This window comes from Gracilinanus agilis, chromosome 1 (assembly GCF_016433145.1).
Source record: "Gracilinanus agilis isolate LMUSP501 chromosome 1, AgileGrace, whole genome shotgun sequence".
Classification (NCBI taxonomy): Eukaryota; Metazoa; Chordata; class Mammalia; order Didelphimorphia; family Didelphidae; genus Gracilinanus; species Gracilinanus agilis.
Window position 1 is genome coordinate 448,000,351 of NC_058130.1, and position 25,149 is coordinate 448,025,499.

At 35.0% G+C, this 25,149-nt stretch overlaps 1 protein-coding gene across 1 annotated transcript in view; it reads left to right on the top strand.

The window, feature by feature from the left end:
- Positions 1-380: 380 nt before the first annotated feature.
- The window catches only part of FBXL7 (F-box and leucine rich repeat protein 7), a 427,394-nt gene continuing 402,625 nt past the window's right edge, over positions 381-25,149 (top strand). The window contains exon 1 of the mRNA XM_044665534.1: positions 381-993. Coding sequence (XP_044521469.1) covers positions 957-993 — 37 coding nt within the window. The 5' untranslated portion in view covers positions 381-956. The remainder of the gene's footprint in view (positions 994-25,149) is intronic.

Below are 25,149 nucleotides of genomic sequence, written 5' to 3' on the forward strand. Positions count from 1 at the left end.
GGGGAAGAGAATAACTAAATCCAGGATATAACTGAGAGGCAATACAGTCACACAGGTGACATAATATACTCATTATAGACATAGGTGTGTGATATTTTAAATACTCTTGTAAAAACTTCTTGTACAACCAAGTAGTCGAGACCACAAAATAATAATAAAATAAAAAATTAGTCAGAATACCTCTTCCTCCAAAAGACTGCGAGGTCTTCAAGGTGGCGGTAAGTCTGGAAAAGGTTGAAGGGGCCCAAGCTCCAAGCCAAAGCGGGGAGCTAAAAGCGCGCGGCTCCTTTAAAAGGCTGCCTCTGCAGGCTCAGCTCCCTCCTCCAGCCACCCTCCTTGTCCGGGCTCCCTGTGATTGACACAGAAAGAGAGGAGGCGCCTGGTGCTAACAAAAGTCTTAGCCACTGGAGAGCAGCGTAGGGCCGTGGGTCTCCTCTCTGGGAACCAGCAACAAGTGGCTTGCAGCAGCACTTTCCCTTAGGAAGAAGTGCATTGAGAGCGCTGGGACAGAAGGAGCTCGTCAGCTCTTCCTCTCTTCGCCCTCTGAAGCCCTAAAGGGATGTCCTTGTCTGCCTAGTCCTGGGATGCTGGAAGCTGCACCTACAGATTCCTCTAGTACCGCTGCCTGACCCTGCCTTTGGATTATTAAGTGGAGCTGCGGCCCCTCGGGTTACCTTTCTTGCAAAAAATAGAAAGGAGAAAAAAAAAAGAAAGAAAGAAAAAAGCAAAGAAAAGAGCAAGTCCAGCTGGAGAACCTGGGGTGTGTGTGTGAGGGGGAGGTGCATTGCCCTCCCAGAGATGGTCCTTGTTTAGGGGTTCTGAAGTATGTCAAAGTAATCGTTCGGGATAGGAGGGTTCACTTGCCCGCTTTCCTCAACCCCTAGTTGCCTAAGAACCCCGTCTTGGCTGGTTAGACATGGTGTGTATGGGGAGAAGGAGAGTATGAAGCCTGCAGGATGGGAGCGAACAATGGCAAACAGTACGGCAGTGAGGGTGAGTGAGATTAATCCATCTACTAACTGTACAGGAATTGAGCTCACTCCGCCTCCTCTGTCTCTCTCTTCTCTCCCCCTCCCTGCTTATTCTTTTCCTCCCCTTCCCTTCTCAGAATGGAAAGTTCAGCCCTTTTTCACTTTAAATTGGCTCGCTATATAAAGGACTCGGGAATGTTACCTTTTCCCCTTTACCAGGGAAAAAGGGGGGAAAATACTGAGGGGGAAAGGGGGGCGCAATTAGTTAAGTTCCCAGAGGAATTCCTCCCTTCTTTTATGATTCATACCTTTACAGCTGTCACAGCGGGTTTTTCTTAAGGCACTTCCTGGATTGTCATTGTCATTAGAATTTATGAAGTTTTATTTCTGCTCTGTTTCTGAACTCTCTGGTTACCTCCTGCTTTGCCCAGGCAGCAAATGATGCCCTATTCCTTGACGTTATGCCTTTTGTTGTTGTTTATTTTTTAAGAACGTAGTGAAAATTTCCCAAGTCTCTGTGGACCAGCCCACGGAACTCTTTTGTAGTGGTAAAGTTTTGAAGGGAAAGTTAAGTTTCCATTCTCTTTTAACTGCCCCTTATCCTGATCGCTTAAAAAAAAAAAAAAGAAAGAAAAAGAACAACTATCAGTGCTGTGAAAGGAAGAATGTGTGAATGTTTTGTCTGCTCTCTCAGGACTGGACTGGCAACGGACCATCTGTTATGGAGGGATGGAGATTGCATAGAAATATTGCCTGTCAAGTGGAAACTTGCAAATCGGGTTAAACTTAAAACTCCTCCTCTACTTAACAGAGGATGGATGTGAGGTTTTTGTTTTTTCCCTTTCTCCTTAACAAATGAATGCTAGTCATATGAGAGATGAACAACAAGCATCCCCTCCTCATTTTGTGTGCGGGGTATGTTTACAAACTTTCAAAGGCCTCTTAGGTCTGCCTCTGGTAAATTTGGCCCGCCAAAGCAGGTCAGTTTCACATCATCCCCTTCTGATAGGAGAGCCCATTACAAACTGAGACTGAGTGCACACCAACTTGCAGGCGTACTGAAGCATGTAACTAGGAGGATGGTAGTTCTCTTTCACTGGAGCTGCAGAGAATGTATGTTTGAGGTGTGTATGTATGTATGTATGCTACTTTGCTTCTCAACAAGCTTGGAGATTTGCAATTTAACCCATACTCAGGACTACCTCTAATTGCAAGCTTTTATCTTTCAAATATCCAAGAAACAATTTTCTCATATTACTTTCTTTTTTTAAAAAAAATGTGTTTTCATTTGTTTTTCACCTGAGTGACTTTAAAAGAGAAGGTCTTCTTTCCCCCTTGGAGAGTCACTTGAGACTATTTTTTTTTTTAAAAAAGAGGTTCAAAATTGCCTTCCTGGAGACTAAATAGTTGGGGAAAGTTAGTAAATAAACCTTGGAGTGTTTGGGCTATACCGGATAATCTTTTTTATAAAAATAAATGAACGTGCATTTTCTTACCATTAATAAATTTTAAAGTTTTCCATAACTTAAGTTTGAGAGAAGAAAGAACATTAACACTATATTTGAATATCATCACTGAAGTGTAAAAAGTAAGAAAAGAGGTAGATAAAACTAGTGAGTTGTAAGTTCTTTAATGAAACTCCTCTGCACTCCTCCCCATCCTCCGCAACTTGTTCTTGTATCCCAGAATTCTCCTATCATACAGTGTGTGGTATATGACTGCTTCCTGTCTGAACAGCAGAGTTTTCAACCCTGGGGAGAAAAAAAAAAGAGAGAGACAGGGAACTAATGTTCTCCAGCTGTTATCCGTAAATGCTACCTCTGCATTTTCACTTCAGCTAAAGTGAAATTTTACTGGGATCAGATTTAGATACATTGTGTAGATTTTATAGGCAAAACCCCTTTTTGTGCTCCACTGGTTAAAGGAAACCAATGAGATCTTCAAGAGGCAATTCTGGTTTTTGGCTGTTCAAATACATTATATTTAGTTTTATCAACCCTTTTTGTACAGAAATATCATATTGACAGGCTATGACTAGAGAGGTAGAGAAATAGAAATAATGATTATAGAGTTATGTAATATGTAGTTTATTTTTTAAATTATTATAATGATACAACCTACTTAGCATTTGACAGAGCTTTCACTTACACACACAGAGAGAAAGAGAGAGAGAGAGAGAAAGAGAGAGAGAGAGAAACTAACTCATCTCTTCCACAAAAAGAAAAAAAAAACAAAAAACTCCTTAAAGTATCCAGCCTACCAGCAGCAAAAGTCATGCTCTTTTACATCTCTTTTTCAAAAAAAAATTTTTGAGTTTAAAATGTAAACTATACATTGGGAGACTGAAAATATCTGTTTTAGTACTGACTTGGCAATGAAAAAAAAAAAAGACTTCTTACCTATATGATTGACATAGTGGTAGGTAAGCCACTTTACTTGAATCTCAGTTTCCTCATCTCCAAATGGATTAGACTAGAATCACAAGATAACATCCCATTTTTCAAAAATCTGTGATTATTATCTGTTATGAGTCCAAAGATACAAAAGAATAAGAGGATTTTCAACCTTTTATTCTACCTGTTTTTCTTGGAAAAAAGCAAATTTTGGCTTCCTACACTTTCTTTCTACATTTTTGGTACAATATGAAATAAAGGCCACTTATTTTCAGTTTCCCAGAGCACAATACTATTTAAGTTGTATTAAGACAAATCAGATCTGGGTTCAAGTCATCCTCTGCTACATTCTGATTGTATGACTCTGGGCAAGTCACTCAGCCTCTTAAAATTACAGAGCAGATGCTGATCTGCATTGGTAGAAGAAATTCTTTTACCCGGAACTCCTTATGCCAATGAAATCACAGGTTTAAAAAAAAAAAAAGCAAATTCTTTCTGTTCCAGATCTGTATTAAGTGGGAGGAATATGACAATCCCTCCAAGAAGAGAATATTTGAATTCTTCAAGTCGGGTCATTGGTAAAGGCTGATATATTGGAGATGTTCAAACCTTGGAGCAGAGAGCAAATGAAAGGTTAATAATGAGTTTATTAAGAGACTCTAGAGCAAGAATGAAGAATAAAATAATCCAATATGTAATCCTGATTTCATCAGTTCTTTATACTACAACATAAATTCATGTAAGAAAGTCAGTTCTGAATAATAGAACAGCCATTTAGTATTTATTTCAATTCTTAAATGAGTTATTTTTTTATTATAAATAAAATTAAATGTGTTGATATTTTGTTGGCCAAAGAGGATCTGGCACAGTTGTTCCTTCTCCTCCTCATTTTCTTCCTCTTTCTTCTTCCTCTTTCTATCTGAAGGAATAAAGGAAGAAATATCTTCTCTCCTCCAGATAGAAAGAGTCTGGTTGAATTAGGAGAAGGGATAAGTCCATTAAGATCTCCATAGTAAGGATATCTGAGTAGTCAGACTACATTTCTTTAAGAAAAAACAAAAGTTCATCTTTATAAATTTTACCATTTTAGCAGGTATAAGAAATTGCTTCTCCTTCAGAAGGACCAGTATTGATTCCTTTGTTTTGAATCCTACAGTGCGTACTTCCTAAACTAACTTTCAGCTAGTTTACAGAACAGTATTATCTGTTCTTCATGAAATATCAGAGAATAAAGTGAAGGAAGAAATGCGAAATTCAAATGAAATCAGACACAAAACTATGTTTGGTGCCATTTATTTCCACCTTTGGCTATTCCCTTTTGCTACTCTATAACTAGGGTTTTTCCTCACATCTTCCATATAGATACACACCAGATATTTCTGTGTAGAAGATGGTTGATATTTTGTACCAAGGAGCTAGACTAGGAGAGAGGAGACATGAGTTCCAATTTCGCCTTAGAAGCTTCTTTAAGGAAATAGTCCTGGGCAAATCATTTATACTCTCTCTGCCTGTTTTTTTTTTATTTATAAAACTACACACACACATACACATATATATGTATATATATAATGCTTTGTAAATCTTAAAATATTATATCTAGGTTAGGAATATTCTATATATACATATGATCAATTGTTCTGATTTTTTTCCTTAAGAACAAATAGTGGGTATCAAATGAATGGAGGAGTGTATTCATAATTATCTCATTTTTCTTCAATTCCTTTGTCCTTTTAGCCATTTAAAAGGAAATATCATTTGACTATTATATCTTTTTTTCTTCAGTAATATTTTTTATATTTTCCCAATTACATGTAAAGACTTTTTTTAACATCTGTTTTCTGACAACCTGCAATCTAAATTGTGTCCTTCCACCTCTCCTCCCTACTTCCAAAGGCAGCAAGTAATTATATATGAACTTCATGCAATACATATTTCCATTTTCATTATGTTGTGAAAGAAAACAAATATTACCAATAAAAGAAAAATTCATGAAAGAAATGAAATGAAGAATATCATGCTTTGATCTGTAAGAGAGGGTTTGTTTCTTTTTGCAATTTTTTGCAATTGCAAAAGCTCCTACCTCTCTCTCTCTGTCTCTCTATCTCTCTCTTACAGATCTGAATTCAGACTTCTATCAGTTTCTTCTATGGTAGTGGACAACATTTTTCATCATGAGTTCCTTGGAGTTGTCTTGATTCTTTGCATTGCTAGTAATAGTTAAGTCATTTGCAGTTGATCCTCATACAGTATTGCAATTACTATGTACAACATTGTCCCTGTTCTGTTCGCTTTACTTTGTGTCAGTTCACATAAATCTTTACATTTTTTTCTGCAATCATTCTATTCATCATTTTTCTTGGCACAATAGCATTCCATTACACTCATCTACTACAACTTCTTTAGCTATTCCCCAATTAATGAACATGCCCTGAGTTTCCTATTCCTTGCCACCACAAAAAAAAAAAAAAAACAAAAAAAAAAACAACCTACTATAAATATTTTGTGCAATCAGGTCCTTTACTCCTTTCTTTGATCTCTTTGGGATACAGACCTAGTAATAGTATTGCTGGGTCAAAGAGTGTGCACAATTTCATGGCCCTTTGGGCATGATTTCAAATTCTCTCCAGAATAGTTGGATCATTTCTCAACTCTACCACTAGAGTATGAGTGTATTTCCCACCTCCCCTCTACTATGTATCATTATTATTTATTATTAAATTCTTTTAAGGAGGCTTTTCTCCTAGTTTTATCCTTATTTAGAGGGGATGTGAATGTCTTCAGAAAATATCAGGTGTCTTCAGATAGATCAAGGGTCATTGGAAGAACTCTATGTGCAATCATTCAAAATCAATGGACCCTAATCAATAAAGCATCATAGCACAAGTGGGAATCAGTTCTGTTGTCTTTCATGCCTGAGTTCCTACAGATGGGTTGTTTCCCCCCAAGTTTGCTAATGGATTCATTGTTTTGTTTATTTTGCTAATGTAGGTCTGAAGTAAGAATGCAGCATATACATAGCTTGTTGCAAATGGAATTGATACTTCTAGAAGACAGAGATCTATTATGGAGGACAGGATCATGGGTTGGATTTCCATTTCAAGGACACAGACTGTATCATTAACCTATGAAGTCATCATAGATGGGTGTGGTTGGAAAAAAAGTAATAAACAGAAGAGAGAGTATTTATGGATGAACATAATGCCCTTGTGATAACTAGGAAATCAGTTCGAGGGGAACATCCTACTCATGCTAAGTGTGTAGTAGAACCACTGAATCATAGGGATCTTAAAGATCACTTTAGGAGATGAAGAAATTGTTACCTCTAGAGTAGAAATAACTTTCCTAAGATCATACTGTGGCATCATTTTACACCAATAAAATAAGCCATTTTATGCCAATAATTCAATGATTCAATTTAATTCAATAAACATTTTTAAATAGAGTACATAAGGAACTGTGTGCTATGTACTGGGCAAGAAATAGTATAACTACATAGTTTCTGCTGAAGAGACCTGAACACAGAAAACTTTAATATTAGTTGGAATAAAACTACATTGGAAAAATCAAGCAAAAAAGATATGCAAAATTTTAGAAAGAAAAGGATCACTTTTAGATTGGGACAAAAGAATGACCTATAAAAAAGAATATGTTACCTTGTATGGTGAAATGATGAAAAAGTTAAAGGTACTTAAAGATGAAAAGAAATTTTAAAAGTGTGTATATTTGTGCTTATCTGTACATGGATGAGTTCAAACATATCCCCTGCCACTAGGCATTGGAGATAGCATGCAAAATTGATGGAGGCAAGAGAGATTGGGATGAGTAGGATAATAGTAGATGTTCAATTTTAGCTGGATTGCAGTGAGGACTAAAGACAATTATTTAAAATAAATCTGTAGGGTTGGACTCATATTTTTGATAACCTTGAGTGCCAGGATGAGGAATTTGTACTTCATTTATTAGGAAATGGTGGGCCCCTCATATTGAAGATCTGTGCTTTAGAATGGTTGCTTTGGTGACTCTGTGAAGGATAGTTTGTTGAAGGAGAAAAAGGCCAGGGGCTTCAACTAGGATGGTGTTAATCAATATAAGTGAAAAAGGAGACAGATGAGAGAATACATAGAACTATTCAGCTTTGGCAGCTGATAGCATGTGGGGAAAGAATCAAAGAGGCTCATGTTTTTAAGACTGAGTGATTGCAAGAATGATGGTGCCATTAACAGATTTAAGAAATTTAGGAAGAAAGGCAGATATTAAAGGCTCTAGAAAATAAGCTTTATTTGAGCATAGCTGCATGAATATGTGAAGGTATTTGCATTTCTTTGAACTACAAAATGGGAATATTTCTGAACACCAGGTTGAATACATATATTAAACAAATATGCTTGATAGTTATCTCACAAGGTCATTACAACTCTGGCTTAACTACTTTTCTTCATCATTTACCTCTCATGCTTTTCCTTATTATTTGCCTCTCATTAATGGTTTTATTCTGATAGAAATCAGAAAGAAAATTAAAATTAATCTATTTTCTAGTTCATGTACATCTAGCTTTAATTTTTGTCTTAAAGTGAATAATTTCAGGGTTGGAAGGAATCTCATAATGTATCTTGTCAAATCTATAATTGAATAAGGGTCTCCTCTAAAACCTTTCTCATCTTATCATCCAGACTTTGCTTAAAAATCTCAAGCAAGAGTTAATCCATTACTTCTCCTGGCAATTAACTATACTTTGGGCTAACTGCAAGTATTAGGAAATTTTAATTTTTCTACTATATGTTTAAATTTTCTTCTTTTCTACTTTTTCTTACTCTTTGTTCTTCACTGATTGTCATGAATCTTTTTTTTAATTGTTGACTAGGATAACTGCGTATTAGTATGTGTATGTAAGTTAAGAAAGTTAAATTAATGTTACTTGATAAGGATATTAGGCAATTATTTTCTGTCTCTTGGTTTCTCTGTCTGTCTTTCTTTCTTCTGTCTCTCATCTCTCTGATTCTCTCTCCAAACAGACTTATCTGAAAGTCTTTTATACATTAAAAGTATACTTTAGGGGGCAGCTGGGTAGCTCAGTGGATTGAGAGCCAGGCCTAGAGACAGGAGGTCCTAGGTTCAAATCCGGCCTCAGACACTTCCCAGCTGTGTGACCCTGGGCAAGTCACTTGACCCCCATTGCCTACCCTTACCAATCTTCCACCTATTAGTCAATACACAGAAGTTGGGGGTTTAAAATTTTTAAAAAAAAGTATACTTTGTACTGACATTGAATAACAATAGTAATCATTTCATATGCTCAAATAATCAACATCATGGGGACATCCCCTACTTTCTAAGAAGCACTGAACTGATTAGGACCTCTCCCTTTTTAGCTATAGGATTTTTTTCTCTTTAATTAACCAGTGTTAATAGCATTAACCACATTTATAAAAGACTTTCTGACTGATTTACACAGGTGAGGATTTCAACACTGTCATCACATTTTAAAAGAAAAAAGATCTTGTGAATGTAAAATAGCAAAACAAGACTATTAAGTGAAAAGCAGGATGGAGATAACTTTCCTCAAAGAAATTTCCCCAAAGTTTTCCATATCCATTTTCTTCCAAATGAAAATAGAAGCCAAAGAGAGTGCCATTTATAATTATGCCAATGGAATCATGGGCTAATAGGTTTTGAGGTGGAAGGGACCTTAGAAATCATCTAGTGAGGTTTTTCATTTACCAGATGAAGGGGCTGAAGCTCAGAAATGATAATTGGCTTGAGGATGTGCATTAAGCAAATAACAAAGCTGATATTTGAACCCAGGGTCCCTGACTCCAAATCTGTGGTTCTTTCTTCTGAATCAGGCTGAATTAGATAATATAGGTTCTTTATTTAAAAAATCAAATAAGTTAATTGGGTTCAATCTTATTTTGAAATATTGACTTTTGGTGATCATAAAGGATGTCATATTTACCAAGGATAAGGCTGAACTGCATAAAGGTTCATTCATGTGATTCAATGCTGTCCATTTTGATTCTACTCTAGTACTCTTCTGGCCACTGATTTTGTCCCTGGGTTGCAAAGGAATCTTTCCAAATGCTTAGTTGTCTTTCACTTAAGAAAAAAGATGCTGTTATTTTAGAGTTAAATGGATAGTTAATATTTTTAAAAATTGAATTCTAAGCAACTTGTTTGGCTAATTTTGTTAGAGCCTTTGGAAAAAAGATTCTGACATTTTCAGAGCAGAATGCTGTACCAATAAAATAAAATAATGAGCAATAATTGAAGGTTGAGTGACAGAGGTTCTTTAATGAAGGAAAAAATCTACTAAGTAGGAAAAAGAGATTCAAGTGCATAATGTATATAAGCTCTCTATGAACATGTCCTTGGGAATTTTAGAAAAATCAGAACTTGATTTATTTATAAAATGCACATTGTCATATTTGATTGATATTTATATACTGAACTTTGCCAACTTATTTTGGTAAATTTTAATCTACTCTCCGAACAACTCCAAATGTGTTTGAATAAATATCATGATTTTTAGTGCAAATATCAGTTACTACTATGGAAATAAAATCCCAGGCTTCAGCAATAAATTTATTGAAAGCTATTAAAATAAAACTTTCTTACAGTCTGGATTTATCAAATCATCCAATATATATTAAATATATGCATATAAAATACTCATTTTATATATAAAAATACAAGAAGTCTATTTTCTTTTTTCCATTTGGAAGTTACATATGGCATCAGCTGTTGTTGTTCAGTCATTGTCAGGAATTTTGTGACCCCATTTGGGTTTTCTTGACAAAGATTCTGGTGTGGTTTGCCATTTCCTTCTCCAGTTTATTTTACAGATGAGGAAACTGAGTCAAAAAAGGGTTGAGTGACTTGCCCAGAATCACACAGCTATTATTAAGTGTCTGAAGCTGGATTTGAATTCAAATCTTCTTGACTTCAGTCCAGGCACACTGTTTACTGTGCCACCTAATTATCATCAACTACCTGAGTGTGAAGGGAGCTACTTGGCATTCCCTGCTCTGCATTCTGGCTGAAGCATCTGATATGGTATATTAAGAATCAGAATCTGGCTTTGTATCTGTGTGTAGAGTTTTATGTAATTAGTATCACTTAAACACACCCCTATGTCTGTATGTGTGTATGTATTGTCTCTCTTCTTGGATCTTGAAGAAGTAAAGATCAGAGCATTTCTTGGTTTTTCCTATATCTGTAATCCAGTGTGTGCACTTGAAAGTGTCAGGTTGGAAACTTTCAAAGTTGAGTATTATGAAGACTTATTAAGCTTCTACTATATCCACTAAAATTCATATATGACACTTCTTATGGGGTCAGGGTGACCATTGACTATACAAACCAAGCACATGTGTACTATTAGAGTACAGAAGCTTCAAACATGGGTCAAGGGATGGTGACTATAAAACTATATAACTATACTTATATCAGTGGAGGTCTAGGAATTGTCTCTCTATATCAACCATCGAGTCTTTCCTCTCAACTCCCTTCTCCTTTCCTCTCCTATTTCCCTCATAGTTTTATCTATTATAGATATTATGTCAATCTATTTATCCTCAGTCACTCCTCAAGATATATATTTGCTTGGAGAATGTTATTTATTTCAGCCACAACAACTCTCAAAGGCCAATTATTAAATTAGAGAATTATTACTCTAACAGTGAGATGCTTTTCTTTACCTCAGTTTACATAACTGTGAAATGATAGGATTGTATTCAATGGGCTCAAAAGTTTGTTCTACCCTGAAATCTATGATTGACTAAATCTAACTTGTTGAATAATTAACTGACTCCAAATTTTTCTTCTGTAATTAAATATAGTCTGCATTTTATATATAATCACAAAGGATAATACTTGTATAGTCTTCTGAACCTCTTGAACCACTATATAAATAAGAGCAATTATATATAACCTTCAAATAGAAACAGAGAGTATTCTGGAAAGATGGCCCTGATTTAGACTAAGTATTAGATGCGCTCATTCTATCAATCCCTATTTAAATTCATAAAATGGAACGAAATGAAAACCAGTTGTTAACACTGCATGAACTCATAATTGTAACTTTAGAAGGCTTGAACATTGTGTAGAAATGTTATTATAACATTTTTTTTTGTTTGCTACCCTTTCTGTGGTAAATTCCTTTACTGCATTTTTTGAGCAGATGTAGCAGTGGAAAATAAAAGAATTAAGATCTCCAATAAAAACTTCAGAAATTTTCCTTATCCTTGATAATTGATTTATAGATGGTCAGGCTTGTTTGGGTAGGTTGGAACAAAATTCCATACAATCAGTTTGACCCTTTTAAGTGAATTAATCACACCACTGAAATAAATATTTAATTTGGCTCAACTGTTTGAGGTGAACAGAGGTCCTTAGATAATTGTGTTTCCCCCCTTGAAAAGCCCTATTTCTTCTACTTCCATATGTATTATTATATAGGAGCAATTCTTCAACTGTATGCCCTGAGAAAAGTACCAAGTACTAGTTCCCAATATGGTGATATGAACAAAGCAATTGATCCAGAACCTGTGGAGCATGCCTGGGAAGTTTCATAGGGAGAACTGGAGAAAATGAATGAGATAGATGGGAAAAGAAGGAAAAAATAAGCAAGAGTTTAAAAGAAGGGAGGCTTTGACCGTTAGAGGTAGAAGAAACCACTTAGTTTATAATTAAGGAAACTGAGCCAAGAGAGATGAATTGACTTTCCCAAGGTCAAATAGTAACAGAACTGGGATTTTAATTAAGATCTCTACAATCCTACATCAGTGCTCTTTCCTTTACTTAAAGGAACACATGCTGATAAGACATTAAATCACAGACCACTAAGGTAAAGAACTTGAAAACTCAGTACTTTAATGAATGTAAAAATCAACAAAAACCATTAATCTAACTTATCAGTAAATGCAAAAGCTAATATACATGCCTTCATTGAAAAATGATTGTAGCCTTATAAGGATTTCATCATTTTTTCAGTTTTGCAATTTGAAATAATCAATGTAAAAATTAGAAGCCTCAGCAGCAAATAAAGAAAATATGATATTGTTAATATTTACAGAATACTTACTAGATTGCTAAATACTGTTCTGAGTGCTTTACAAATAATATCTTATTTGGTCCATACAACAACCATGCAAGGAAGGTACTATTATCATCCCTATTTTATAGATGAAGAAACAGAGGCAGATTGAGGTTAAATGACTTGCCCAAGGTCACATAGCTGCTGAGTATCTGAGGCCAAAATTGAACTCAGGTCTTCTTTGCTTCAGGCCTAGTATTTTATCCACCATGGTGCCTCATTCACTTCATGGATGTTCTGAAAATTAGATTAATATTCATGTCTAAGTAAAAAAACATAGTTTTTAGATGTCTATTATACTTGTGCATTTAAACAGAATATTATTCCTTTTCCTAGTTTGATCCCTGAAGATAATAGTGAGATGAGTTTCACAAAACAAATAACGAAGTATAAAGAGTTATGGAACTGGGGCTCAGTAGATTAATAGCTGTGCCTTTAGAAAAAAGATTCTTGGGTTCAAACATGAAGTAGTTGTGCTACTGTGGACAAGTCACTTAATCCTCATTGCCTACTTTTTACTGCTCTTTTGCCTTGGAACCAATACACAGTACTGATTCAAAGACAGAAGGTTAAAAAAAAAGTTATGGAATTGTCTTCTTAGTCTTCATTTATCAAAAACTGTCAGATATTTGATTAATAATCATGATATCATGTTGCTTTTACTGTATTCTTCCACATATGAAATAAATCCTAGATTAAAATACACAAAAGTATATTACAGAAAAACATGAGACCAGAAGGGACTTTGGATGTTGTCTTATACAACCCTTAAATGAAAAGCAGCCATCCAGCCTTTGTTTGAAGAGTTGTAGTAAGGGGAACCCTACCACCTCCCGTCATAGCCTCTGCAAGATAACCCTAATTCTGAAGCTGTTTCTCTTTCCATCATGCCTCCATTTTCCACTACCATTTCTGTCCATATCTCCTCGTTCTCTGCTCCCTAGGTTCAAGTAAAACAAATCCCTTTTCCATTTAAATAACTGAAGACAGCTATTACTTTCTTTTAAGTCTTTTTTCTTTTCAAGGCTAAGATTCTGTTTCTTTATCCAGTTATCATATGGCCTGCACTTGAGGCCCTTTATCATCCTGGTCATCTCCCCTCTGGAGAGTCTCCAACTCATCAATTTCCTTCCTAAAATGTGGCACCCAGAAGTAGTTACAAAACTCCAGATGTAGTATGATCAAGGCAGAGTATAGTGGAGCTCTCTATCACCTCCCTATTTGGGGATGCCACAATATGGGCTTTCTTCTTGAAGCCCAAGACTGAAGTCGCTTTCTTCAATGCAACTATTTATTTAATTAGCTTGTAGTCCACTAAACCTGTAAGATATTTGTCAGGTAATCAACTCTCTACCCATTTCCCATCAGCCTTTTACTTATGAAGTAGATTTTTTTCAGATCTTAAAACATACACTTTCATAATTCTCCCTATTTATTTTCTTCTTTAATCCAGTTTTAAATTCTGAATTGTGGTTAATATTTGATTTGAATATTTGGTTCCATTTTGAGATTCTTTATCCAATGATATGCAGATGTATTCACACATTTGTTTGAATGTATCTATGTTTGTTTTTCAATTTTTCTTATAATATATTTTGATAATTACCACTTTGTAATATATTTTGCAACCAAAAAGGTATGTTTCCTTTTCATCATTTTTCTTTATAATTTCTGTTGCCATTCTTACATTTTGTTTTTCTACTTTAAATTGATATTTACTAGTCATATAATAAAGTCTATTGGTATTTAAATGAGGATTTCAATCTGTCAATTGCTTTGAGAAGGATTAATTTTACCCTCCAATATCAGCTTGAACTAGCCAATTGGTTATTTCTTTTTATTTGCCAAAAATTACTTTTAAATTATCTTCATGTAGTTTTTGTATGTGTTTGCTTAGTTCCCAGTTGGTCATGTGATATGGAAAGCTTACATGCTTATTGATATCCTTCCTGCATCAAGATCTTGAAGAAAGCCCCAAGTACATTTGGTATAGTCGCTTTGTGGAACTTTTGTCAGGACATGGACAAGCATCAAACAGTGTGGGCAGGCCTGAATGGATAATCATCTATATTATTGAAGGAATACCCATGTAACTGATGTCAGAGCTCTACTCAGTTTTTGGAGAATACAGATTTGGAGAGTATCCTTTTCCTTTAGGTTTTCATTTAGATCCTAATCTTGACCATGTTTGGGGATCAGAATCTTCTTTTCTTCCATAGAAAGAATTGGGTATAAAACTTCTTTTCTATATATTTAGAAATTTCTAATGATTCTCCTAACTTATTTTGATTTACTTTCTTATTTCTCATTTTTAATTTTAATAATGTTTTCTCTCTTTTAAAATTATTATTTTATAAAAAATTTTAAAACTTGCTTATTTTTATCAGATTACTTCCTCAAAAAGTACTACTCTTCATTCTATTAATTTTTTTTTAATGATTCCACCCTGATTTTGACAAGCTGCTCTTTTCCGATTTGGAGGTAGATTGTTTTGTTCATTTTATGATTCACTTAGAGGTCGAAATTGGTTAGCTTTTCTTTCTTATTAAAAATATATGTATTTAAGAGAAATAAGTTTGGCATAGTAGATGGCAAACTAAAGATCTGTGCATCATATCATGTCTAGCACATAAAGGCCATGTGACCTTTGGAAAATCTCTATACCTCTCAGTTCCCTAGGTAATTTGTAAGCCTATAAATTATAGAATAGTTGTTTATTTGGATTGATAGAGGGAGTTTGTTCACTGAGAGCTCCCTACACAGATGCAGTCAAATTAAAAAGGAACTTTCATTGCTATAAATTTGTCTTTAACAAATGCTTGAGCAATATGTCATATGTTCTGATATTTAACATTAGTATTGCTATTATTTTGAAATAATCTGTTAATGTGGATATAGTTGCTTATTTCAGCCAAATATATTTAAATAAATTATTTTGAATTTTCCATATATATCAATAATTTGGACTGTATTATTATTGTTAATTTTTGGTTTTTTCATAATGCAGTTGATAACTATGTCATTTAAAAAGTAATTCTTTACTAAATTTTATGACCAAAATAATTCACATTTGCTGTTTCATGTGTAAATCAAAACATATTTTTCCTTTTCCAGTTACATTTTAAAATATGCACATATTATATATATATATACATATAGATGTTTAATCCAACTAAGTGAACATTTTCTTAAACTCAATAATTTCTTATTCATTATTTTTTGTTTGTTTTCTGTGACAAGTAAAAATTCTAAAAAACTGGGTTCAAGGTAAGAAAAATGAATTTAATGATTAGACTAGCAATAATCAATAAATTAATCAGTCTTTGATCTCTCTCATTGATCAAAGACACATTAATTCAGCATCTCAAATTATTTAAATACAATGTTGGAAATTCATTATTTAGTCCTCCTGTATATAGCCCAAAACATCTCTAATTGGTGAGTATCTAATGAGGAGGTGAGCTAATGTTTTCCATTCCCTCCCTGATACCTTCCGGATGGTGGGGAAGTTCACATCTGATCCTAAGATTCCAAAATCCTTACCCATTTAGATGAAAGAAATCATGTTAGACCTGACCAAGGTTAATTTTCATCACTCTCCCAACCATATTATAGATTTGAAGAAAAATAAAAGATAAGACCTGGAGAGACCTTCACTGGCCATCCTATACCTCTACCCATTCAAACTTAGCATGAAACCATCAATAAAAGGAATATACTTCCTCATAGAATAATCCAACTCACAGTAGGAGAGTTCTAATTGACATTTTTTTTTTATCAAGTCTATACTTTCTTCGCTACTTCTTTCCATTCCTTCTTGTATTCCCCCACCCTTGCCAAGCACAACAAACTAATTCATTTCCCACATGATAGTACTTCATATACTTGAAGATAGCCATCAACCAGCCTCATATTCTGCTTGCCATGTTTTTGGTTTTTCATTCAACTAAGCCATCCTCTTTTCTGACAATCAGTCCTCATTTTCACCTCCTAGTTGTTCTGCTCTATATGATCTCCAAATTGGCAATGTTCCACCTAAAATATAATATTCCAAACTGAAAACAATATTGAAGTGTGGTTTGATCAGAACAGTTTGTTTGCTGTGGAGTCATCAGCTCCTCCTTCCCAGAAACTGTTTCTCAATACAACTCAACATTACAATGACTTTTTTTAGTCTATAATATTACACGGTTATATGCTATCTATTCAGTTAAAACTTTTAAAATTAATTACTGAGTTCAAATCCAGCCTCAGATACTTGCTAGCTATATGACCGACCCTAAAGCAAGTCAATCCCATTTTCCTCAGTTGTTTTATTTGTAAAATAAGATGGAGAAAGAAATGGCAAGCTATTCCTGCATCTTTGCCAGGAAAACTCCAAATGGGGATAAGAAAGGTTAAGATCTGACTGAAAAAACTAAAAACAATAACTACTATTTAGTTAGGTATCTATTATCTTTTTTCTTATGAATTTGATTTATTTTTAATCCAAGTATGCATTTATATAAATTCATTGTGAGCTTGTGACAAGCTCAGTTAGTGTGGACTCAGCCAAAAAGATGCATTTAAGCTACATAATAACTGACCTCGGGACTGGTCATTCCCTGCCTTCCTTGGCCCTATCCACTTACTGGCTGTGGTATAGTTAGTTCAGGAATCTACCCTCTTAATAATATATTCCAGAGAAGAGCTAGTGATTTAATTCAAGTTCATTGGCAAAGTTTACAGATTTCATTATCCTTACTTAAAAACAAATTGGGACAGTATTTCCCTGCTTTCCTTAGATTTGTGCTATTTAGTCCATTACTTACCATCTTTCAGTGATCAGAGTAATTCAATAATCAATCTGGAAACTCCTTCAGTACACTAGGATGAATTTGTTTTAAGTCAGCTGACAGACTCATCAACTGCATCTAGGTGCTTTTTTACTGTCTTCCTATTTATTTGGATATCAACTCTGTAGTAGCAATATTTTTTTCTACTCTTTCCTGTTCAAAGAACAGGCTCCTTGGCAGAACAAATAGAAGTGGGGTCAGCTATGAATAACTGTATCTTCTTTCTTTCATATTTTATCCTGCTTATCCAATGAGCAGGTACCCTATTTTTTGGTTTACCTTCTACTTTTCCAGAATGTAGTTTTTGTTTGTTTGTTTTAAGATACTTACTTTCCAATACTGGAAAGAGTGTTGGCTCTAGATCTCATTTCTGATATTTAATATCTTGGCAAGTCATTGAATCTTACTAGGCCTGAAGGTCTTCATCTTATAAAAAAAAAGGTAATCAAATGACATGGTTTCAGAGCTCTTTTCATGTTCTATATCTATAAACATGGGATACTGAGAATAAATATAATTTTTGTTGTTATTCTTAGTTTTTTATGAAATTCAGATCCTTTTGAGCTTTAACCTGGCAACTAAGTGGCACAGTGGATAGTACTGGACTAATCAGGAAGATGTGAGTTCAAATATGGTTTTAAGCATTTAGAAATTGTGTGATTCTGGGCAATTTACTAAATTTCTTTTTGTTTCAGTTTCCACAGCTATAAAATAAAGTTATACCAGTACTCAGCTCTCAGAGTTGTTGTAGGAATTAAAAGAGAAAATTACAAAATGCTTAGCACAATGCTTGTCACCTCATAGGGGTTATATAAATATTCATTTCCTGTCTCCCTTCCAGAGATTACTCATATCAAGGTATCTGTAGGAACTTATTATATGCATATACATATATGTATGTATACACATACATATACATGTGTACTTGTGTATATATGTATCATTCAATTATTTTACCATTAAATTACTTAAATACTTCAAAAATCTGTGAGTTTATTAGCTTAGGTCCATGTTGGTAAACCTATGGCACATGTACCAGAGGGGGCTGTTCCCCTCTCCCTCTCCACCACGCCTGAGGACATTTTTCACTTCAACCACCCTGCTGCCCAGCAGCCCAATGGGAGTGCTTCCTCCCTCCTCTGTCTGGGGTAAGTGGGCAACTTACCTGCAGCATGAGGTTTGCAATTTGGGCACTTGGTCTCTGGAAAATTTGCCTTCACTGGCTTAGGTACTATCTTTGGTGATTAAAATCATAGACCCCTCAAAGGATGAATTACCTATTTTCATGAATTAATGTGACTGAAAAATAATTTACTACCTGGTAGCCAATTTTGTACCTTTCATACTTAACTAGATAAGTAATTAGATACAAACAGAAAAACTTTCCTACTTGATTGAACATTTAAGACCTTCTGCTACCCTTTCATTGGCTTCCAGAGCCGAAGTTCACCTCTATAACACATTAAGGCAGTACCATGCTAGAATTTTTCTAATCATTCTCTTTAAGCACTCATTACAATACTTATATTTTGTGAATCTGTATAGTCACCAATTTAGATAGGTACTCCCTCAAAAGTTTCAGCTGGGAATTCTTCCATATTTTTTCATCATTTGGGGTTCATCTGAATTTTCCATAGAATCCACACATTGTGGATTCTCACAGATCTCAAATTTAATGTAGGATATCAATGACTTATACTTCTGGCTACTTCCTTTTCAAATCATACAGCCATCTGATTATATCTTTTAACTTCCTATGATAAGATGAGTAATTTCTTAATCTTGTTTTTTAAAAACTTATTATGCTGAATACAGTTTCACAGGTTCTTTTGAGACTGATGTTCTATCCCACTTTAGGAATTTCCTTTTGAAGCCTGTTTGGGAGAGAGAGAAAGAAAGGGGGAGAGAAGTGGGGAAAGAGGGAGAAGAGATGGGAAGGGAGATATATCTTACAGAAAATAATGCTTAATTTGGGGGTAGTAGATTGCTTCTGAGGATACATCCTATGGTTTTAAATTTTATAGATGTCTCACATCCCAGCTTGTTTTAGATTTTGTCAAAATGCTTTTAGATTAGAGATGGTGGTAAATAATATTTTCATCCCTCTGATGGCTTTCTTTTTTCTTTTCCTAATAGATGGTAAACTCTATGAGAGTAGAATTATTTTCCTATTATATCTGTATACCTAACAATTGACTCAGTGTTCCCCACATAGTTAAGTGCTTAATACATGCATATTTAATTGAATTGGAATTTTCATAGTTTTGGTTTTTTCATAATGATGCTTTTGAATGAGTTTATTTTTGTAATTCTGCTTGTTTGGGTTCTGTGACATTTTTCTATCTATTTTTAAAAGCTTTTGGTAGTTTTATTGTACAAATTCTGTATCTATAGTGATCAGTTTCAATTGTAAAATTTTTTTCTGCAATGCAAGTAGTTCTGAAGTTTGTTATCCATGACCTATCCTTAAAGCATATCATATCCATCTGTCTTACTCCCCTATCCTGTTCTACTTGATTTAATTTCTGGTCTTGTTTTTGTATTTTGAAGGCATATCCATCATTCTTGCTACCATATTTATTAGCCTTGTTTTTAGTTTTATCCAGAGATTTTTTCAGATTCTCTGTAATATTTCCCAGTGTGTTGTATTGTCAGAATCCTCTTCTGATAATTGTAAAAATTTAATTTACTTCTTACTTTTAATTTCATCTGGAATTTTGTTTGCTTGATATTTTTATTGCTGATTTGATTTCTTCCTTTATTTTACTATTTTGGGTTATGTTCTATTGTCAGGCAGTCCATCATTAAACATTTATTAAGGTCCTATTTTATTCCAGGGACCATGATAAGCACTGAGGTTACAAAGGCAAAACCATGGTCCTTTCACTCATTCTATTCTTCATATTTTCAGCTTTAGCTTTATGTTTTCTATTTTATATTCTTGTATATTTATTCATTTCTCAAATTACAATTTCTTGTTCATAAATGAAGAGCAATCTTGCTCACAGAGTTCAATAAATACTTAAGTAAAAGGATGATGACAAAAACTATAGCCAAAATGTTTTTGTTCAGTCATGTCCTTCTCTTTGTGACTCCCATGGACCATAGCTATCCATGGACTTTTCTTGGCAAGGATACTGGAGTGGTTTACCTTTTCCTACTACAGTGGATCCAATGGATCCTTTTTGCCAGGAAATCAGAAGTCAGGTGACTTACCTAGGGTTACATGTCTAGGAAATTCAGAGGCCGAATTTGAACTCAGGCCCTCCTGACTCCAGGCCAGGCAGTCTAGCCACCTAGAAGTCAATATAACTGAAAAATATTTTCCTATACATATAAACTTACGTGATCTTCAAAAGAAACCTGTGTAGTTGGGTGTACAATTATTTTTATTCTCATCTTGCAGATGGGAACACTGAAGCTCATTGTTTATTTGACATCTCCAAGGCTATAGAGTTACAGAAAGTAAGACTTGAAAATTCAACTGGTGCCCTCTGATCAAAAATCAAATGCTATTTTAACTCTCTATCAGCCATATTTTGTTCTCTAGCTTTAAGATTTTGTGGTCCTGAGTTTCCATAATGTTATTGGGGGAATGTATGAAGTAGAGAAAATATTGTTTAACATCTATATTTCAGGAAAAAGGAAATGAGGATCAAGACTGTGAGTTCCAAACCTTGTTGACTGACAGCAAAACATTGTCAGACTTCAATGTGAAACACAAGGCCAGCGTTGACTTAATTTAAAATCCTGCTGTCAATTGTTTATTGAAAATTATGTTGTTTTGTTTCATTTATATCCGCTTGCTTGGAAATTGGATTTGGGCAGTTTTATATATCCATCGAGATAAATAAACATTCATCTGGGAAACATCTTTCCATATTCACACTTCAAGCTTATGAAACACTTTTTCCTCCTTTCTGTCTGGGTTAAAGGGCCCCATCTGTAACAATTATGTTTAAATATATTTATTGATCCTATTTGAAAGAATTGAGAAGAAATAAACCTCCCTTGTCCTCTAAATTGACTTTATAAAGAGATAAAAACTCATTACATTATGCAATTCTTTCTGTTCTGGATAGAATGGTTTTCTTATTGGCTGGATGTCAACATTCCCAAAGTCATCCTAAATCCACAAATAAAAGATTTTTGGAATTATAATCACATGTGCTTATTTATATGTGTATACATATATGGGGATGGAGGTATGTCTGTATGAAGGTACTTTGAATGGATCTTTCCCATCAATTAAGTAAAATTAAATCCATTCTCACAACTCTGCTCTTTGAAAGAAATTCAAAATCTCAGTGGATGGAATTTGTAAATGTACCAGCTTTAGAAGAGTCAACCATTTGTTTCTTTTTAGAAATGTGGCATCTGTTAGGAGACTAGCTTTTGTAAAGGTTAGTCATGGAAATGGTTGAACTAAGCAAGAAACAAATAGGCCACTTTGGTCCCTTTTTGAGGTTCTTGGGAGTCTCTGAAGGGTGTATCATAACCATAATGCTAATTGGCTTGTTTATAAGGGTTATTAGTTATTGAATTGAGAAAGTGAACGTAATGGTTTTGTTGCCCGAGATGTTCTTAAGAAGTAGTATGATCCTTTGATTGTTTCTCTGTGGTGATGATTTGAAATAAAAGTATGTTCAGAATCAAATGGATGGCAACAGTTCCTCATACCAAAGGATGGTCCTAATGTGGCTTCTACTTACTGAGTTTGTCATTGAGCTTAGTTGGCAATTTGTTTTGAAGTGTTGGAATGTAAATTGAGATTTATAGCAGGCATTCATATGCTCATATTTAAAGGATGAAATTCTGTAAGAGAAGCATAACAGCTGTTCTAGGGTATGGAATATTTTCACATATCAACTTTCACTTAAATAATGCATATTGTCCACTGTGTACTTAGGAATTTGATCCTACAAAATAATAATATGTACTATCTAATATATATATATATCTAATAGCTGGCATAGATATGCAAGGAGTTTTATAAATATTATTCAATTTTATCCTAAAAATAACCCTGGGTTGCAGATGTTATCCTCCCATTTTACAGATGAGAAAACTAAGTTAGGCAACAAGTGACTTGCCCAAGGTCACATAGCTAGTATGTTTCTGAGGCTGGTTTGGACTTAGGCATCCCTACCTGCAATCTTAATATTGCACTGCACCACCTAGAAATATTTCAAGTAATCACATTGCTTTCAGAAACAACACATTTCTAAAAATCTCATTTTATTTTTACTTATATTTACTTATGTTCTTTTTTCTTTTGTATTTTCCACTTTGAAATGTCTTATCAAGTGAGTTGTTAAAAGAAATCTTGGTTGTCAATGAAGGCACACTCAAGAGAATGAGACAAAAAGAGGTTATTAGCAAACAGAAACTCAAAGAGTGAGCAGCTCATATTTTGTTGTTCAGTCATATTCCACTCTTCTTGACCTCTTCTAGGGTCAAGATCCTGGAATGGCTTGTTCTTCCCTTCTTCAGCCATTTTATAGATGAGGAAATGAAGGTTAAACAGGACAAAGTGACTTGCTTAGGGTCATACAGCTAGTCATTTTCTGAAGGCAATTTTGAACTCAGAAAGATGAATCTTCCTCACTCTAGACCCAGTGCCCTATCTACTGCACCACCTGGAATAAACCATTTCCATATAAAGGTAAAACAATCTTGATTGGTAGTGTTTCAATGAAGAGATGGGATTAGGGTCCCCTAAACTCTTCTATTGCCTCATCACTGAGAGACAGGATTAGAGCTAAAGAGATGGGATTAGTGCTAAAGGGACTGCTCCTGCAGGCTGATTGCCAGCAGGTTCAAAGCAAGGGTCACTCAGGCTGACCGCGCCAGTGACCCACGCTGCACAGTGACACACAACCAGTAGAAGATATGACTGGGTTACCTTGGGGATGCCTTTTCTCACTTTTAGTCATTACGACAATCAGCCAAATCATAAAAACCGAATTAATTGAAAACGGATGAGCTTCAAGCAGTTGTTTCATTGATAACTGCTAATAGAAGCAAGAAAGTGAATTTTTGCTAGTATTGCTATGTGTAAAACAAAAAAATTGATTTACAAAAAAGCATAATGTAATAAAGATATAACTGAGTAATTGCACCCTTCCAATGTCTATGCATTAGCAATGCAAATATAGCCTGCAAATCTGGTCTGTTGTTAGGTTCTACATTGAGCCTGTCAATTTTGAGCTTACTATTGATTGACGTTTGCTACATAACTGCAGACTTATTGAAAGAGGATTTGCAAAGCTTACAGAGACAGGACAAGTTTCTGTGCTCACTACTTCTAACATATGAAATATGTATTTCCTTGTCATTGGTTTCTAAGAGAAGTGATAGTCTGATAATAGTGACTAGAGAGAGAAAAGGTCAATCACTGAAAAAGGAAAACCAAAATGATCAGACTTCGAAAAGTATAAGAAAAAAAAAAACACGACAAGGCAGGTAAATGGTTCATGGATAGAGTCAGGCCTGGGGATGGGAGATCCTAGGTTCAAATCTGGCCTCAGATACTGCCTAGCTGTGTGATCCTGGCAAAGTCACTTAACCCCAATTGCCTAGCCCTTACCATTCTTCTGCCTTAGAACCAATACTTAATATTGATTCTGAAGTGGTAGATATTTAAAAAACAAAACAAAACACTATGTTCCAGGTACTGTATGTATATATTTATAATTATTATCTGTAGGTATTGTACGTGTGTATTTATAATTATTATCTCACTTGATAGTCACAATAGCCCTGGGAGCTAAGTGGTATTATTAGCCCCATTTTATGGGTAAAGAAAGTGAGACAGATAGCTTAAGTTTCTTGCCCAAGGTCCCACAGCTAGTAAGTTTCTGAGGCTGAACTCAGGTCTGGTATTCCATCCATTGAGCCATCTCTTTACCTCAGAAGGATGAAAGAAGAACAGAATCTTCTTATCTTCTGTACTTTCTTTACTCTGGCTACTGTGCCCCATATCTGCTTCCTTCAAGGCTTGGAAACCTCATGTTCTGCTGCTGGTGCTGCTGAACCTTTGTCACTGTAGCTGCCATCTGCTGGGGCTCCCTTCCCTCTTGGCTGCCAGTGCGATGACTCTCTGACTTTTTAAGTGTCATTCCTCTGCCATGCTGCTATTGCTCTCAGTAGCTACCAGCTGATGAGAGGCCACCCTGCTCCTGCGTCTTGGTGCTGTTGGTGCTGCTGTCGCCAGTGCTTTCGTACTGGAGAAACAGCATTCTCTTTTCAAGTCTGACCAACTGGCCAGTGTTTCAGGGCTGGCCAACACATTTTTAGTTCTATTGTTAATTAGCCTTCCAATCCAGCTGGCCCACAAAAGAGCCTCTCAAGGCAGCTGTTAGACTTGCAGACTCACCCTTCCAAAAGGAAGGTCCTCAGTCCTTATTCCTAGTTAAGTCAGTGAACAGAATTTAGTCATCCTTTCTTGCCTCCCACACAGCCAGTACTCTAGCTAAGTTTTCTTGGAAATAAATATTTTCAATCTATTTCATCCCAGCATTTAGCACAGTGATAAGCATATAGCTGTTTCATAAACACTTGATAGCTTAGCTTCAGTTTAATAATTCCTATCATGTCCCAAGTAATGCTTGGCCCTGCAAATGGCCTTTAAGCTCTGCTAAACCCCTAGAAGGAACCATAAATATTGGAGAAGAGACAAAAAGGTTGGTGAGCTGACTGCCTTTTTTTCAGTTTGCTCATCTTTACTTCGTTTTATGTTTTAATTTAACTAATTAATTTATAATATTTTTTCCATGGTTACATAATTCATGCTCTTTCCCTCTCTTCCCCTTCCCCCATCCCATAGCCAACAAGCAATTCCACTGGATTTTACATGT